Here is a 15366-nt window from a genome sequence, read left to right on the forward strand (position 1 = left end):
TGCAGTCACAGCCAGAAATGTATTAGTCTCTCTCTCTGACTTCTAAAGACTGTAAATCGATCCTTTGGTGATTTAAAACTAATAACTGCTCTCATGACTGCTCACCTGATGTGCTTCTGTTAAAATTTCTTTTTTAAGTCTGATGGATGTTAAAAGGACAGTTTAAGGATTACTTAGTGTTATATTCTTTGGGGTTGTATTTGAATTAATGGTTGCTAAGATGTTCCTTGTATATTTTAAAAAGGTTAACTTGAGTTCATAGAATAAACATTGTTTTGCTTTAAAAATTACCTATCCATTTCTGCTGTACCACACCAGTAGAGTGGGCCGTGTGCTCCCCATTCCACAATCTATTAAAAGTTGTGGGTCAGGTGAACTCCATGATACACTTTGCGGTTCTCTAAACCATGGCCCATAACACAAGTGAGTTTGATGAACCAAAAAATGGAAAAACCAGTGCAATTCTGAGTGCAATTTGTATCCAGATTGCTGATTTGCAGCAAAATAACTCTAACTCATATTCCTCTGTATTCTCAGGTACTGCAGCACAAGGATCCGATGGAGCACCGACTACTGGTGAGTGAGCCCAAAGTCAACTTTTTCACCGGCACAGGTGGCACTTTTTAATGGACTGCATATTGTTCATGGGGAGTTCAAGACCATTTTACACTTTGAATTCAGATGATTTGCACAAACATTAGTGGTTCATGATATCAATGAAACACATATCTCATTTTTAAATAGTAGCTACACTGCAGTAATCACACTGAGGGATTTACTCTTGAAGACAATGGATGACTATTCAGGATGGTTCTGTTTCAAAACTAACCACCTGAAAGCATCTGTGCTGGGCCTATTGCTCTTTACTGTAATTATTTACCTAAATGTAGGTGCTGGTACAGTATACAAATTTGCAGACAATGTTATTATTTGTATGATTCTCAGGATGTAGGCGATGTTCAATCACTTCCGTAGATCTTGATATTTTGAGACATGGGGTTTATAGCTGCCAAATTGTGTTTAATTTGGAGAAGTGTAGTGCTATGCATGTAAGAAAGACATATGCTCAACATACATACACAAAACTGGGACAAATATTAAAGAAGATGAAGAAAGAAGGAGACCTGAGTATTCTAGTGCATAGGTCTCCAATGCTTCGTGAGCAATGCAGTGAAACGATATCTAGAGTGAATAAGCTGTGAGTGCATTCATAATGCAACATTTCCAAGTTTGCTGATGACACAAAACAGTGCAATTGTGAGGCATGAGGAAGATGGAAGGAGGCTTCAAAGTGATTTAAACAAGTTGAGTGAGTGGGCAAACACACGACAGATGCAGTACAATACGGCTGAATGTGAAGTTATATACTTTGGTGTGAAAAACAGCAAGGAAGGGTATTATTTAAATGGTGATATACTGGGACGTGTGGATGAACAAAGGGATCTGGGTGTCCTTGTGCACCAGCCACTGAAAATGGAGAGGCAGGTGCAGCAAGCAATTAGGAAGGCAAATGGTATGTTGGCCTTCCTAATTGCTGGGCAGCATGATAGCATAGTGGTTAGCACAGTTGCTTCACAGCTCCAGGGTCCCAGGTTCGATTCCCGGCTGGGTCACTGTCCGTGCGGAGTGTGCATGTTCTCCCCGTGTGTGCGTGGGTTTCCTCCGGTTTCCTCCCACAGTCCAAAATGTGCGGGTTAGGTGGATTGGCCATGCTAAATTGCCCTTGGTGTCCAAAAAATGTTAAGTGGGGGTTACTGGGTTACAGGGATAGGGTAGATACGTGGGCTTCAGTCGGGTGCTCCTTGTAAGGGCCGGTGCAGACTCGATGGGCCGAAAGGCCTCCTTCTGCACTATAAATTCCATGATTCTATGATTCATTGCAAGAGGATTTGAGTTCAGAAGTAAGGATGACTTACTGCAGTTATACAGGGACTTGGTGAGACCACACCTGGAGTATTTAATTTTGATCTCCATACCTAAGAAAAGATGTACTTGCCATAGAGGGAGTGCAGCAGAGGGTTACTAGGCAAATACTGAGGTTGGCAGGGCTGTCCTTTGAGGAGGGATTGGTTTGACTGGGCCTGTATTCACGAGACTTTAGAAGGATGGGAGGAGATCTGATTAAAACTGTGATAACCCTCTCGAGACCTATGGGGAGGGACCAATTAGCCTCCCCTTAAGTCTCGTGAAATACGAGCTCTCTTGCTGAGGTATGGGGGTCCATCAGCGAGGTAATTGAATACGGACGTAAAAGCCGGCCCATATAGGTGCTTGGGCAGAGAGGTCCTGATTGGGACCCCGATTGTGACCTGTAAATAGTTTGCTTTAACAATAAATTATTTTTGTTACACTCTCAAACCTGACTCCTCTGTGACCATAAAATTGGCGATGAGGGTGACGTGGAGCTATAGTCAGCGCTGCTAATCATTTGGAGCGCAGCCATCTCCTCTTTGTACCAGAATAAGGTTTGCAACATTTCAAATATGCCTCTCTTTGGACCACTTGCTGCGTTCAATGCGAGCATAGAGGATTGGTCGCAATACACAGAGCGTATGCGTTATTTCTTTAAGGCTAATGCTATAGTCTCAGATGAGAGACAGACAGTGATCCTTCTGACCGTCTATGGGACCCCCATTTTCGGCATTATAAAAAGCCTGATGTACCCAGCAGCCCCGGACTCCAAGACATTCAAAGAGCTGGTGACATTGGTGGCGAAGTACTATGACCTCAAGCCTTTGATCATAGTACAGCGGTACCGTTTCAATATGGCTGAGAGTCCCCAGGGGAGCCTGTTACTGAGTTATCAACATGTTTATGAAAATTAGTGGAATTCTGCGACTATGGCCCATCTATTCTTGAGATCCTGCGGGACCGAATGGTATGTGGAGCGAACAACATAGCGATCCAACGGAAGCTGCCAGCAGAACCATTGTTGGACCTTAAAAAAGCAGTAGAGATCTCCCTTTCATGGGAAAGTGTGGAGAAGGGAGTTCAGGAACTACAGGGAACATCAAGGATGGAGGTCAGCAGCGTGGGGCGAGCACCCTTTCGGGGTAAGGCACCCCTCGGTACTCCAACCTGGCCCGAGCACCACCGAGGCCAAGTCTGTGGGCCGAGGGCTGCAAAAGCCAGGCAGGACTCCTCCCCGAATTGGGAGAGGATGACACCAGACGATGCGCCGCTTGTGGTCAGAGCAACCACAGGGAAATAAAACTCCAGAGCAGACAGCCGACACGCCGCCCTGCCCGAGGCAGACACCAACCCAGATCCTGGACCTTCCACATGGACCAACCTGAGGATTAAGACTGCATGCAATTGAACTGCATCACGGTGCCAATAGTTGCACCCATTTGGATCACAGTTTGGGTGAACGGATACCCCCTTGGGATAGAGTAGACATGGGAGCTGCAGGAAGTGAACATTCGCCAAAATTAGGACCGGGTTGCAAAGGTTGAGTCTGAGGGACACAGAAGCGAGACTGGCGACCTATACTGCCCTTCACCGTAGCAGGGACAACGAGCCCCGGTGACCTGTGGACAGTAATCCATTCGGCTGCCATTGATTATTGTAAAGGGCCCTGTACCGAGCTTATTGGGTTGCAATTGGCTGCAATGCCTCAACCAAGACTGGCAGCAGAATGTTCGGATGGGCATCGGAGGACTCTACGAGGTGTTGGAAAGTACCCTGAGGTTTTCCAAGCAGTTTGGGGTAAAATCAAGGGAGTCATGGCCAAAAAAGAAGTGGGCCCTGATGCACAGCCAAGTACTTCCGGGTCTGCCTAGACCCCAACACACTATTGACGGAAGTCTGGATTTGGAGCTCAACTGTCCAGAAGACCTTGGGGTCATCCGGTTTGCCAATTGGGCAGCACTGGTAGTCCCGTACTTAAGCCAAACAAAACAACTCGACAGGTGAATATAAGTTGACTGTGAATAAAACCTCCCATTTGGACCGGTACCCATGCCACGAATTGAAGATTGGTTGGAGCACATTCATTTGTTAAGCTGGTACTGAACTCTGAGTCCAGGCATTATGCCACCATTAATAACACAGGGGCCTTTATGCGTATATTTACGAGGTGTTTCCCTCCGTCCAGGAGAAGGTTGCCCATAACCGCAGAGCAGCGGGCCTAGGCGTGGTCAGTGGCCTCAAGGAAGGTGCAGTCACCAGGGTGGAGGACCGCATCGGGCGAGGAAGTGAGACCCCGCTAAGTTGCAGTTCCCTAGGGCACGTGTCACCCCTCACACCACCCACACACCCACCACTACCTGTACTCTCACACCCACACCACCCTCACCCCACACCACCTTCACACCACACCCACATCACCCCTGCTCCACCTCCAGTACCCCTACTCCCCCCTTCCAAACTCAGCCCCACAACTCCAGGCCCACTTTCTAATCATGCTCCTTGTCTTGTGTCTTGCAGGACCTGCTGGTGATGGGAGAGCCCTTCTGGTGCCCCCAGCCCCCGACCCCAGCCACAGCCAGAACCCCAGGCGCTGACCAGCGAAGATGACACTGACATGGACACGAGCCACAGACCCGAGACCCAGGACACCACGGAGCTTAAGACCGAGAATGACACTGATTTCCCATCACAGTAGCTCCAACACCCTCCACCATCCTAGAGACACTCGCCTCAGTTGGGCATGTTTGTGAAGAGGCTCCTGCGGCACACTCTTCTAGGCACGACTCACACGCTCCGGTACAGCAGGTAGGGCAGCACGGTAGCATTGTGGATAGCACAATTGCTTCACAGCTCCAGGGTCCCAGGTTCAATTCCCCGCTGGGTCACTGTCTGTGCGGAGGAGTCTGCACATCCTCCCCGTGTGTGCGTGGGTTTCCTCCGGGTGCTCCGGTTTCCTCCCACAGTCCAAAGATGTGCAGGTTAGGTGGATTGGCCATGATAAATTGCCCTTAGTGTCCAAAATTGCCCTTAGTGTTGGGTGGGGTTACTGGGTTATGGGGATAGGGTGGAGGTGTTGACCTTGGGTAGGGTCTCTTTCCAAGAGCCGGTGCAGACTCGACGGCCCGAATGGCCTCCTTCTGCACTGTAAATTCTATGATAATCTAGGTGGAGGTAGGAACACCCGAGGGCAGACGGTCCGAGGGCAGGCTGACCCCAGGGGCTAGCTGCTGTCCAGACAGGTTTTGGGCTTCTGAAACGGATAATCCCATCGACCATGGAGATGCACTCGCTTAGCCAGGGACTACATGAGGGGTTGTCGGCATCCAACACCTGCAGGCCCAGGTGAAGGAGTAGAACCGCATGCAGGAGCAGGAGGTGATGCTGGCCATGCATGCCACAGGCCAACACTGCATGTGTGGCGTCCGCGCTGGAGGCCTTGTATTCGAAGGCTTCGGCCAAGTATCAGCATGTCCAAGGCCTGGGGCATTCTGTGCAGGCGCTGGCCAACCCAGGACCCGCACTGCGTAGTGCGGAAGGTACGTATCACAGAGCAGGTTGCAGGCAGGGTTGTGGGGATGGGATGGGCTGTCCGTGCCCCTGGCCAGTCCCCCCACCCACAGTCGGTGAATCTTGAGGCGATCAGAGTTTCCCGTGTACGTTGGTCCTGGCGCACACGTTGTGCGGCCTCCCATGCCTGCCCGGGCCCCATGTCCTTCCCATATCGCCCTCCCCCCACGTCCTCCTTGTCAGACATGTTCTGGCATTCATCCGCCTCCTCCAGCACGTCACCCCTCTGCTGTGCAATATTGTGGAGGACGCACCTGAACCGCGTCTTCAGGATGCCGAAGCACCACTCGATCACGCTCCTGGTCGCTGAATGGGTGTTGTTGTAGCGGGTCTCCTTGTTGGTCTGTGGCCTCTGGATAGGGGTCATCAGCCACGACTGCAGTAGATAACCCCTGTCATCCAAGAGCTAGCCCCCCAGTCGGTGGGGGGACTTCTCAAAAATGTCAGGAAACATCGAGTGTGCCAGGATGAAGGCATCGTGCACACTGCCCGGGTATTCACTTGAGTGGAACCCCTTTCCGTTTGTGAAGACCGGCCTGTCATCTGCAGGTTCTCGCAAGGGGACATGCATCCCGTCGATCACCCCCTGGACCCGGGGCATCTCGGTGATGGTGGCTGCCCGAGCATCCTGGTTGGCTTGGCCCACATTGAAATGGATATATTGTGCCGACTGTGCATACAGGGCCTCCGTGATGATGCAAATGCACCTGTGCACCGAGGTCTGTGAGATCTCGGACAGGTCCCCACTCGCTGCCTGGAAGGATCCTGTTGTGTAGAAGTTTAGGGTGACCGTCACCCTGATGACCACCAGGAGTGGGTGTCCTCCCCCATTTCCCCGCAGTGCCAGTTGTGCCATGATCTAGCAGATATGTTGCACTGCCCCCCGCTCAGCTGGAGTCTTCGACGGCATGCCCGTACCGGCATGTCCTCGAATGACAGGTGCTGCCAGGACACACGAGGCCTCATGCGGCACCTCCTCCTCCTCAGCCTGTTGGGTGGCCGGCTCTCCATCCTGAGCGGTTGCCTCCTGTTCCTCTGGGGTACATTCCGCTGCTGCAGCTTCCTCCTCCTTGAGCAGCTCCAGCTCGTACAGCCTCAGTACATCCCCCAGGACCGCAGCGACTAGGAGGAAGGCCACCATTGTTTGTTGAATTACAATATCTATTATCTGCAGGGGTGAAAGGCCAACATGTTAGCATGGTCCACACCCGCTGCCCAACAAGGTCCAATGGGCTGCACGGTGGCTGGCACTATGGGGGCCTCTAGCCCTGGAACCCATCCCTGCTGCTTGGGATAATGTCAGCTGGCGCAACCCATGCCAGTGCGCTGCACTCTGCAGCCCCTGTCTAGCGACCCCCTGCTGCATGATGCCCCGCCGGAGGGTGGCAGCCGGTTGGGTGGGGGGGGGGGTGGTATGGTGGTGGCGGAGGCTGGCGTGCAGAGGTGGTGGGGTGGGAGAGTGGGGGCTGGGGTGTGGAGGTGGGTGCCGGTGACACTCTGTGGAACCAGGGGCCAAGGTGGGTGGGGTCAGTGGGGTGCGCAGAAAGATGGTTGCCTTGCAGGCCACGGCAATGGCGGTCCGTGCCTGGACACCGCCCCAGTCCCATGGGGAGTCACCCTGGCCCTGCAGGCACCCCTCACCCCCACCCCCTCCACCCTAGCCAGCCCGGCCAGTATCAGGACTGGCAGCCCACGGTCGCGCCTCTCCATGTGCCACCTCCGGCCAAAGTTTTTCAGGATCCCACACACATCTTGATTAATTTTAATTCCCCTCAACGTCAGCTAGAGGGAAGCAGACTCAAAGACATGCAGCTACCTTTTCTGAAAGCTCACCTGATGGAACGAAATCAACCAACATTATTACCTGACAACGAGTCTTTAACTAGATTGCAATTTTTCTAGAAATTACAACAGTCCAGGTGAAACTCCTCAGGAAATAATAGCCCACCATAAGGGAACAGAAGTCGAGTTCATGAGTCTACTAGAAGACTGGTTTTGACAATTTAAGGTTTGAGTATGCACATATTTATTATAATAAGAAAGCATGAATTGTTAGATTCAGAACAGATCTGAAGCCAAATTGAACAGTCCAAAGAATCTGAAATTCTTCAATAATTAAATAAAATTAAAATGCTACGAATGATGGAAATCAGAAATAAGTACAGAAAATGCTGAAAATACTCAGCAAGTGTGCAGTATCTTTGAAGAGAGAAACAGCGAACGTTTCGAATTGGTATTGGTATGGTGCCCGACCTGCTGAATGTTTCCAGCATTTTCTGTTTTTATTTCTGAAATTATTCAAGTTTGGGTTGAGATATTTATAATGAATTTTGGGGTTGCATAAATCCTCGGTTATACTGAAGATGTTCATTTGATCAATAATAGACCATCCAAAGTAATATCCAGGGCGAGATTCTCCGACCCCCCGCCGGGTTGGAGAATCGTCGGGGACTGGCGTGAATCCCACCCCCCCGCCTGCCGAATTCTCCAGCATCGGAGATTCGGCGGGGGCGGGAATCGCGCCGCGCCGGTTGGCAGGCCCCCCCCCGGCGATTCTCCAGCCCGGATGGGCCGGAGTCCCGCTGCTAGAATGCCTGTCCCGCCGGCGTGGATTAAACCACCTCTCTTACCGGCGGGACAAGGGCTCCGGGGTCCTGGGGGGGCGCGGGCCGATCTGGCCCTGGGGGGGGGGGGGGGGCCCCCACGGTGGCCTGGCCCGCGATCGGGGCCCACCGTTCCGCGGGCGTGCCTGTGCCGTGGGGGCACTCTTTTCCTTCCGCCTTCGCCATGGTCTCCACCATGGTGGAGGCGGAAGAGACCCCCTCCACTGCGCATGCGCGAGGATGCCGTGAGATGCTGCTGACGCACCCGCGCATGCGCCGCCCGGCAATATCATTTCCGCGTCAGCTGGCGGGGCACCAAAGGCCTTTCCCGCCAGCTGGCGGGGCGGAAATCAATCCGGCGCGGGCCTAGTCCCTCAAGGTTAGGATTTGGCCGCTCAAGATGCGGAGGATTCCGCACCTTTGGGGCAGCGCGATGCCGGACTGATTTGCGCCGTTTTTGGCGCCGGTCGGCGGACATCACGCCGACGACGGAGAATTTCGCCCCCAATATTTGGTCAAAGGCCACCTGTTATAATGAGGGTGCCTGTACCATGTCGGAGAAATGTTATTTTGAATTTATTCCAGAAAATTGGACCTTGGATAACAGCCATGTTGGTCAATTTTGTTTAATTGATGTACAGTGTCCAGCAAGATCATGAGACCCGAGGCCCAGTATTCGTTTCGCTGATTACAGTTTTAATTATCAGGGCCAGCATTGTATGTTCATGTGCCAGTGTAGTAGCAGGAACCATAGATTATTAGTTTGAATATGTGTATATTTCTTAACAGTGAATCCATATCATTGTGAAGGGACCAAATGAGAAAATGCTGGAAAATCTCAGCAGGTCTGGCAGCATCTAAAGGGAGAGAAAAGAGCTAACGTTTCGAGTCCAGATGACCCTTTGTCAAAGCTAAAAGACATAGAAAGTGGGAGATATTTATGCTGTAGGGTGAGAGAATGAGAGATAAATCATAGCCAAAGAAACCAGGCGAAAAGAGTGCTAAATGCAGTTCCCAGAGAGAATAAAAGATGTGAAAGGCCAAACAGCAGAGAAACTAAAATCAGAGGGTGAACTGTGACAGATGTAGATGTGGGGGAGGGTAACATGGGTGGAAGAGAGGTAAAATGAGAAAAAGGGAGGAAAGGGGGGAAAAGGTAAGGAAAGGGGGGATAAGATAGGGCGGAAAAAATATATATCAAGAAAGACAAGAAAGAAATAAAAGGTAGGAAGACAGTTAAAATTAAATGGAATGAAAACAAAGGGGTCGAGGTGGGTTGGAGCTAATCATCTGAAGTTGTTGAATTCGATGTTGAGACCTGAAGGCTGTAGCGTGCCTAACCAGAAGATGAGATGTTGTTCATCCAGTTTGCATTGATCTTCACTCGAACATTGCAACAGGCCAAGGACAGACATGTGTGCATAGGTTCAGGGTCTTGTGGTAGAAACGGGAAGGTCAGGGTCCTGAATGCGCACAGAGGCTAGCAACGGGAAGGTCAGTGTCCTGAATGCGCACAGAGGCTAGCAACGGGAAGGTCAGTGTCCTGAATGCGCACAGAGGCTAGCAACGGGAAGGTCAGGGTCCTGAATGCGCACAGAGGCTAGCAACAGGAAGGCCAGGGTCCTGAATGCGCACAGAGGCTAGCAACGGGAAGGTCAGGGTCCTGAATGCGCACAGAGGCTAGCAACGGGAAGGTCAGGGTCCTGAATGCGCACAGAGGCTAGTAACGGGAAGGTCAGGGTCCTGAGTGCGCACAGAGGCTAGCAACGGGAAGGTCAGGGTCCTGAATGCGCACAGAGGCTAGTAACGGGAAGGTCAGGGTCCTGAATGCGCACAGAGGCTAGTAACGGGAAGGTCAGGGTCCTGAATGCGCACAGAGGCTAGCAACGGGAAGGTCAGGGTCCTGAATGCGCACAGAGGCTAGCAACAGGAAGGCCAGGGTCCTGAATGCGCACAGAGGCTAGCAACGGGAAGGTCAGGGTCCTGAATGCGCACAGAGGCTAGCAACGGGAAGGTCAGGGTCCTGAATGCGCACAGAGGCTAGCAACGGGAAGGTCAGGGTCCTGAATGCGCACAGAGGCTAGCAACGGGAAGGTCAGGGTCCATTCCATTTCTGAGCATCCTACCGAGGGCCACTCCCCCACCCTATCCGCATAACACCACCTAACCTGCACATCTTTGGACTGTGGGAGGAAACCGGGGGACCCGGAGGAAACGCTCGCAGACACGGGGAGAAAGTGCAAACTCCACACAGACAGTCACCCGAGGCCGGAATTGAACCTGGGACACTGGAGCTGTGAGGCAGCAGTGCTAACCACAGTACCACCATGCTGCCGTAGTTGTGTTTTTTCCTTTTAATGGAACATATTTTTGTTCAACATTTTGAATTGTTACTTAAAATGTTCCCGTGGTTTATTTACTGCCATACCTTTTACCAATCTACCTTGGCCAGCTCTCCTGTATACCTCAGTAATTGGCTTTCTTTAAGTGGCTTTCTTTAAGTTTAAGAATTTTGGTTTGGACTCGAGGATGTCATTCTCAAATGTAATATGGAATTCAATTTTATTATTACCACTGATTGTGTTATGATCCTCACAGAGTTACACTGTTGTCATTGACCACAGTGGTTATCTGATCCAACTCTCTCTCTGGAGACCCTCCTGGGCCCTTGTGCCTAGAGAACATCTCTCTTTCGGTTCAGCTACTGCATGGAGCCCTCTAGTGCATTTCCAAACCATGGAGTATGTTCTTTACACTTTTGCACTATTAATCAGTGTTCTCCCTGCTCACAATGTCTTCTGAGGTGAGCAATCGCACAAAACATGCAACCATCTTTAAACTAGCATGAAGTTTGCATGTTGGCCTGCAATTGAAGGCACAGCTTGGGTTAATCATGCACTCCAACCCCGTTCCTATTTTCAGGCTCTGATCCAATTTTCTCCCAATGTCTTATGTGGGAGAGAATACATGCAGTCTAGGATATGTTGAAATGGTCAAGGACAATGTCTGCACATTCCAGAATGAGAATTTGTGGGAATCCTTCCTGTCCTAGCACTGAACAAAGTCCTCCACATTCAATGTAGACTAAATGGTAGCCAAATTCATGATGATAGTTCACATTTGTGAGTAGTGTTTAATGGTCACTATTTAAAAGTAAAGTTGCTGTAAAGTCCCAGGCGAGCAACAACTCAGATGCGATGCCGGTTTAGGAAAACATTATATGCTCCTACTCCCCAAAGGGTCTCCCATGCCCGGCCACACTCAGGCCAGAGTATTTATGTCCCGGGGTCCCCGAGGACTCAATAAATACTCAAATTGGTTTACTATCCCCTCATCTGAGGAGGTCATACTCAGGTGAGGCAATGGTGCACCTGAGGGTGCAGACCCATGACCTTGGGTTGGGTGATAATAGTTGACCATAGGCTGCTTTCCCCTTTGAGGGGGAGAGCTGACTGGTGACAATTTAACCTGAGGATCACCACACCTCAGGCAAGGGGCAAGGTTGACAAGACAGGGTCTTCATGAATAACCTCAGCCAGAATGGGAATTGAACCCGCACTGTTAGCCTTATTCTGCACCACGAACCAATTGTCCAGCCAACTGAGCTAAACTGGCCCCCGGTCACTATTTACCTCAGCAGCAATCCTGATCACATTATATTTTGCAGATTGATGAAAACGCCAATTAAAGTTCACAAAGCTAAAGGGCAGCAAATGATATTGCTAAGCAACAGCATACCAAAAAGATAAGGGAATAATGTATTTAATAATGCCATAGATTGACAGGGCAATCTGTCCAAATAACTGCAAATATTATTCTGAGTGAACAAGAACTTTATACTGAAGAGAAACTGAGCACTTTCAGATATTATTTAATACCACACTACAGAGGCAGAATTGTCAATGCAGTTTGTAAATTCAGATTAAAACAAGCTCAATGTAGCAAATAGTGGGTATTAGAACAATGTACCCTGAGAGAAACTTTAAGAAGAAAAGAGAGATTTGCACCTTTCACAACATCAAGAAATTCCAAAGCACTTGAAAGCCAATGAAGTAATTTTGAAGGGTTATCTTTGTTGTAATCTCTGCACAGCAAACTTCCAGAAACATCAATTTGATAATGATTAGATCATTACTAATCTCGTTGTTAATAATTGTTAAAGCGCAGCACGGTAGCATAGTGGTTAGCACTGCTGCTTTGCAGCTCCAGGTTCCGAGGTTCGATTCCCGGCTTGGGTCACTGTCTGTGCGGAGTCTGCACATTCTCCCTGTGTATGAGTAGGTTTCCTCCGGGTGCTCCGGTTTCCTCCCACAGTCCAAAGATGTGCGGGTTAGGTGGATTGGTCATGCTAAATTGCCCTTAGTGTCCAAAATGGTTAAGTGGGGTTAAAGGGATAGGGTGGAGGTGGGCTTGAGTAGGGTGCTCTTTCCAAGGCCTAGTGCAGACTTGGTGGGCTGTGTCATGATATTCAAACACACACACATCATGATAGACACACCAACAGACAAATCAGAACACACAACACCACAACCAATGACAGAAAGATATAAAAGCACAGACACGACCCCTGGTGGTCAGCATTAGCTGCAGAGGAGAACCAGGACACATCTATTGCCAAACACACTCAGGGAGACAGCACGTGCAGAGTATCCAGAACGAACTGTATTATAAGAGTTATAATAAAATAGAGTTGTACCACATACAACTGTGTTGGCTCATCTGTGCACCAGAGCACCCAACACCACATGGTACAGGAGTGGATCGATACCTGCCGGCATACCTCAGTGTACAGAGACAACCAGCAGTGCCCAGGCATGATGTACGAGCTCCCGGTTCCGCAGGCGCTCCAGTGCGACGGCGACCTCCACGAAAACTGGCGGCGATTCCGGCAAATGTTCGAGTTGTTCCTGGCGGCAGCTGAACTCAAGGACCTGGATGATAAGGAAAAAATTGAATTTCTCCTCACCGTCGCCGGTGCAAGGGCAAGAGCAATGTTCAGAAGGTTCAGGTTCTTCAGGAGGCAGCAAAGGCACGATTACCAGGCAGTCCTGGGCAAATTCTCCAAGTACTGTGAAGAATACGCAATCCAATGGGGACTTAAAGGTAAGAAAAGCTGCAGTACTCACCTCGTGGCTGGGATCCCGGAGCCCGAAATCCCGGGCCTGAGAAAAGGCTGGGTCGAGGTCGGCGGCCATCTTGCTAAAGGTATAACGCTAGCACAGTTGCGCGAGAAGTGCGCAGAACCGGAAGTTTCGTTTGCGCATGCGCGAGATGCTGCGCATGCGCAGTCAAGAAAACGGCCATCGGTAAAGGAACAGCGATCTGAGCATGCGCAGTCGCTTCCTACGTGCTACATACCGAGCGTCAGGATGTCAGAGGCCCCAGACTGCACCAATTTAAAAGGGAAATGTCCCAAATCCAATTTAAAAGGGAAACGTCCCAAATCAAAAAAACAAAAATCTGTTAAAGCTGTAAAACAACCTTCCTTCACCTGGAATGACAGCACAGTGCCGCAAATTGACCCAGGAGATGAATTTTACCTCCGAAGAACCCTCCGACAAGCAGTTACCTACGCACAAGCCGATGATTCCGACCTTGAATACTTCGATGACGATTTTTACAGTGTTTCCGGACCTCGCGAGCCCAATGATAGCTCCGTGGTCCTATATGACTATGACTCGGACGAACCTTTCGTGTTGCACATTGGCGGCCCCCACATTGAATCCGACGCAGATGCGGATTCATTTTTCGGATTTGAGGATCTTCAATCCAGCAGATATGACGTTCCAACTTATCAGTACCGGATGATGCTGCAGCCTGACATTAACAGACAGGGAGCGGTGCAAGCACACGGAGAGTGCCCTGCTGCCACACAGAGCGTGGTCCACGTCCCGCTCAACGTTCCCGACTCTATGAAAGAAGACATGCAAGACTCCAGAGTGCAGTCCTTGCACGGACAAGAAGTGACTCCAGTGTCACAAGCCTCCACAGAGAGCTCGTGGACAGCCTCCACGATAGAAGCAACGCAAGACTCCAGAGCGCAGTCCTTGCACGAACAAGAAGTGACTCCAGTGTCACAAGCCTCCACAGAGAGCTCGTGGACGGACTCCACGATGGAAGGAACGCAAGACTCCAGAGCGCAGTCCTTGCAGGAACAAGACCATGAGGGTCTAGCAACCTCTCCTGACCAACCAGCGGCAGACGATGCAAGTCTGCCATGCTCCCGTGAATAGCAAGAAGGCTATAACAGCCTACCATGCTCCACTACACAGCAGCATGACCATGACGGTCTCTCATGCTACAATAAAGGGCACAGCGCTGAAGACTGTTCAAGCCCAACTGAAGACAAGCCAAAGGAATCGCCTCGTCCAAGCCCGAAGAAAAAAGGTTTATGCGCTGACCTTCAGGATCATTGTAGCCGAACAGAGATTAATAATGCTGCACGGCCACAGAAGGATGCTGAGGATTTGCTAACGAAATTAATTGAATGTTTAACTTGCAAGGAGCAGACTGAGAATTGCCAGTGTTTTAGTATGGATCGAAAAAATGGACAAGACATTGATCCTCAGGTAATGGAAATAACACAACCTGAATCATATCTACAGCAGGGACAAATGTCTCCCTTCAACACAATGCCGCAAAATCCCAACTTCGGAGACCAGCAGTTAGTCAGTAATGACTCTTCAAACCTGGAGGGGAACATTAATTGCATTGAACCTATACACACTCCACTGATTATTGAGCAGAACATTGGAGCAAGAATCCTGAGGACACCGACATCGAGTAGCCAGATAACGAATTTAAAACCCACAGCAGTTTCAAGTGAACCAAGTGTGCTTTCCACTAATGGTGAAGATGCAGATAAGGTCGACCCGATTATCCATTGTACCACACTAACCCCAGTGATTAAGCAGTTATGTATGGGGAGTATAATGTGGGCAATTGAGAACAGTAAAAGAGAGACTGTGACCATGCCAGTCCCAGCAAAATCAGACCCAGAGACCATGAAGGCATGTACATTAAACAACGTTACATATGAGGTACCTGAGAAGAAAAGTGAAACGGAATGTTCTTTGGAAAATGGTACAATGTCGATAGAAACAGTGGATCCTATATTCGAGACCATACATATGGGAGAATTTGGGGGTAATAAACAAGGTTCTGCAATGTCTGGGGGAAGATTTAAAGTTCCAAAGAAGAAAAGCCCAAATGAAGGACAATGGCAAGACAATGACAGTCCACCGACATGGTGTGCACCACCAGATGAAAACTCTGACAATTTACC

At 49.9% G+C, this 15366-nt stretch overlaps 1 protein-coding gene across 1 annotated transcript in view; it reads left to right on the forward strand.

The window, feature by feature from the left end:
• The window catches only part of pde10a (phosphodiesterase 10A), a 1307205-nt gene that overhangs the window by 101481 nt on the left and 1190358 nt on the right, over window positions 1-15366 (forward strand). Inside the window, exon 2 of the mRNA XM_072507750.1 lies at window positions 538-576. Coding sequence (XP_072363851.1) covers window positions 538-576 — 39 coding nt within the window. The remainder of the gene's footprint in view (window positions 1-537; window positions 577-15366) is intronic.

The sequence above is a fragment of the Scyliorhinus torazame genome, chromosome 1, assembly GCF_047496885.1.
Source record: "Scyliorhinus torazame isolate Kashiwa2021f chromosome 1, sScyTor2.1, whole genome shotgun sequence".
Classification (NCBI taxonomy): Eukaryota; Metazoa; Chordata; class Chondrichthyes; order Carcharhiniformes; family Scyliorhinidae; genus Scyliorhinus; species Scyliorhinus torazame.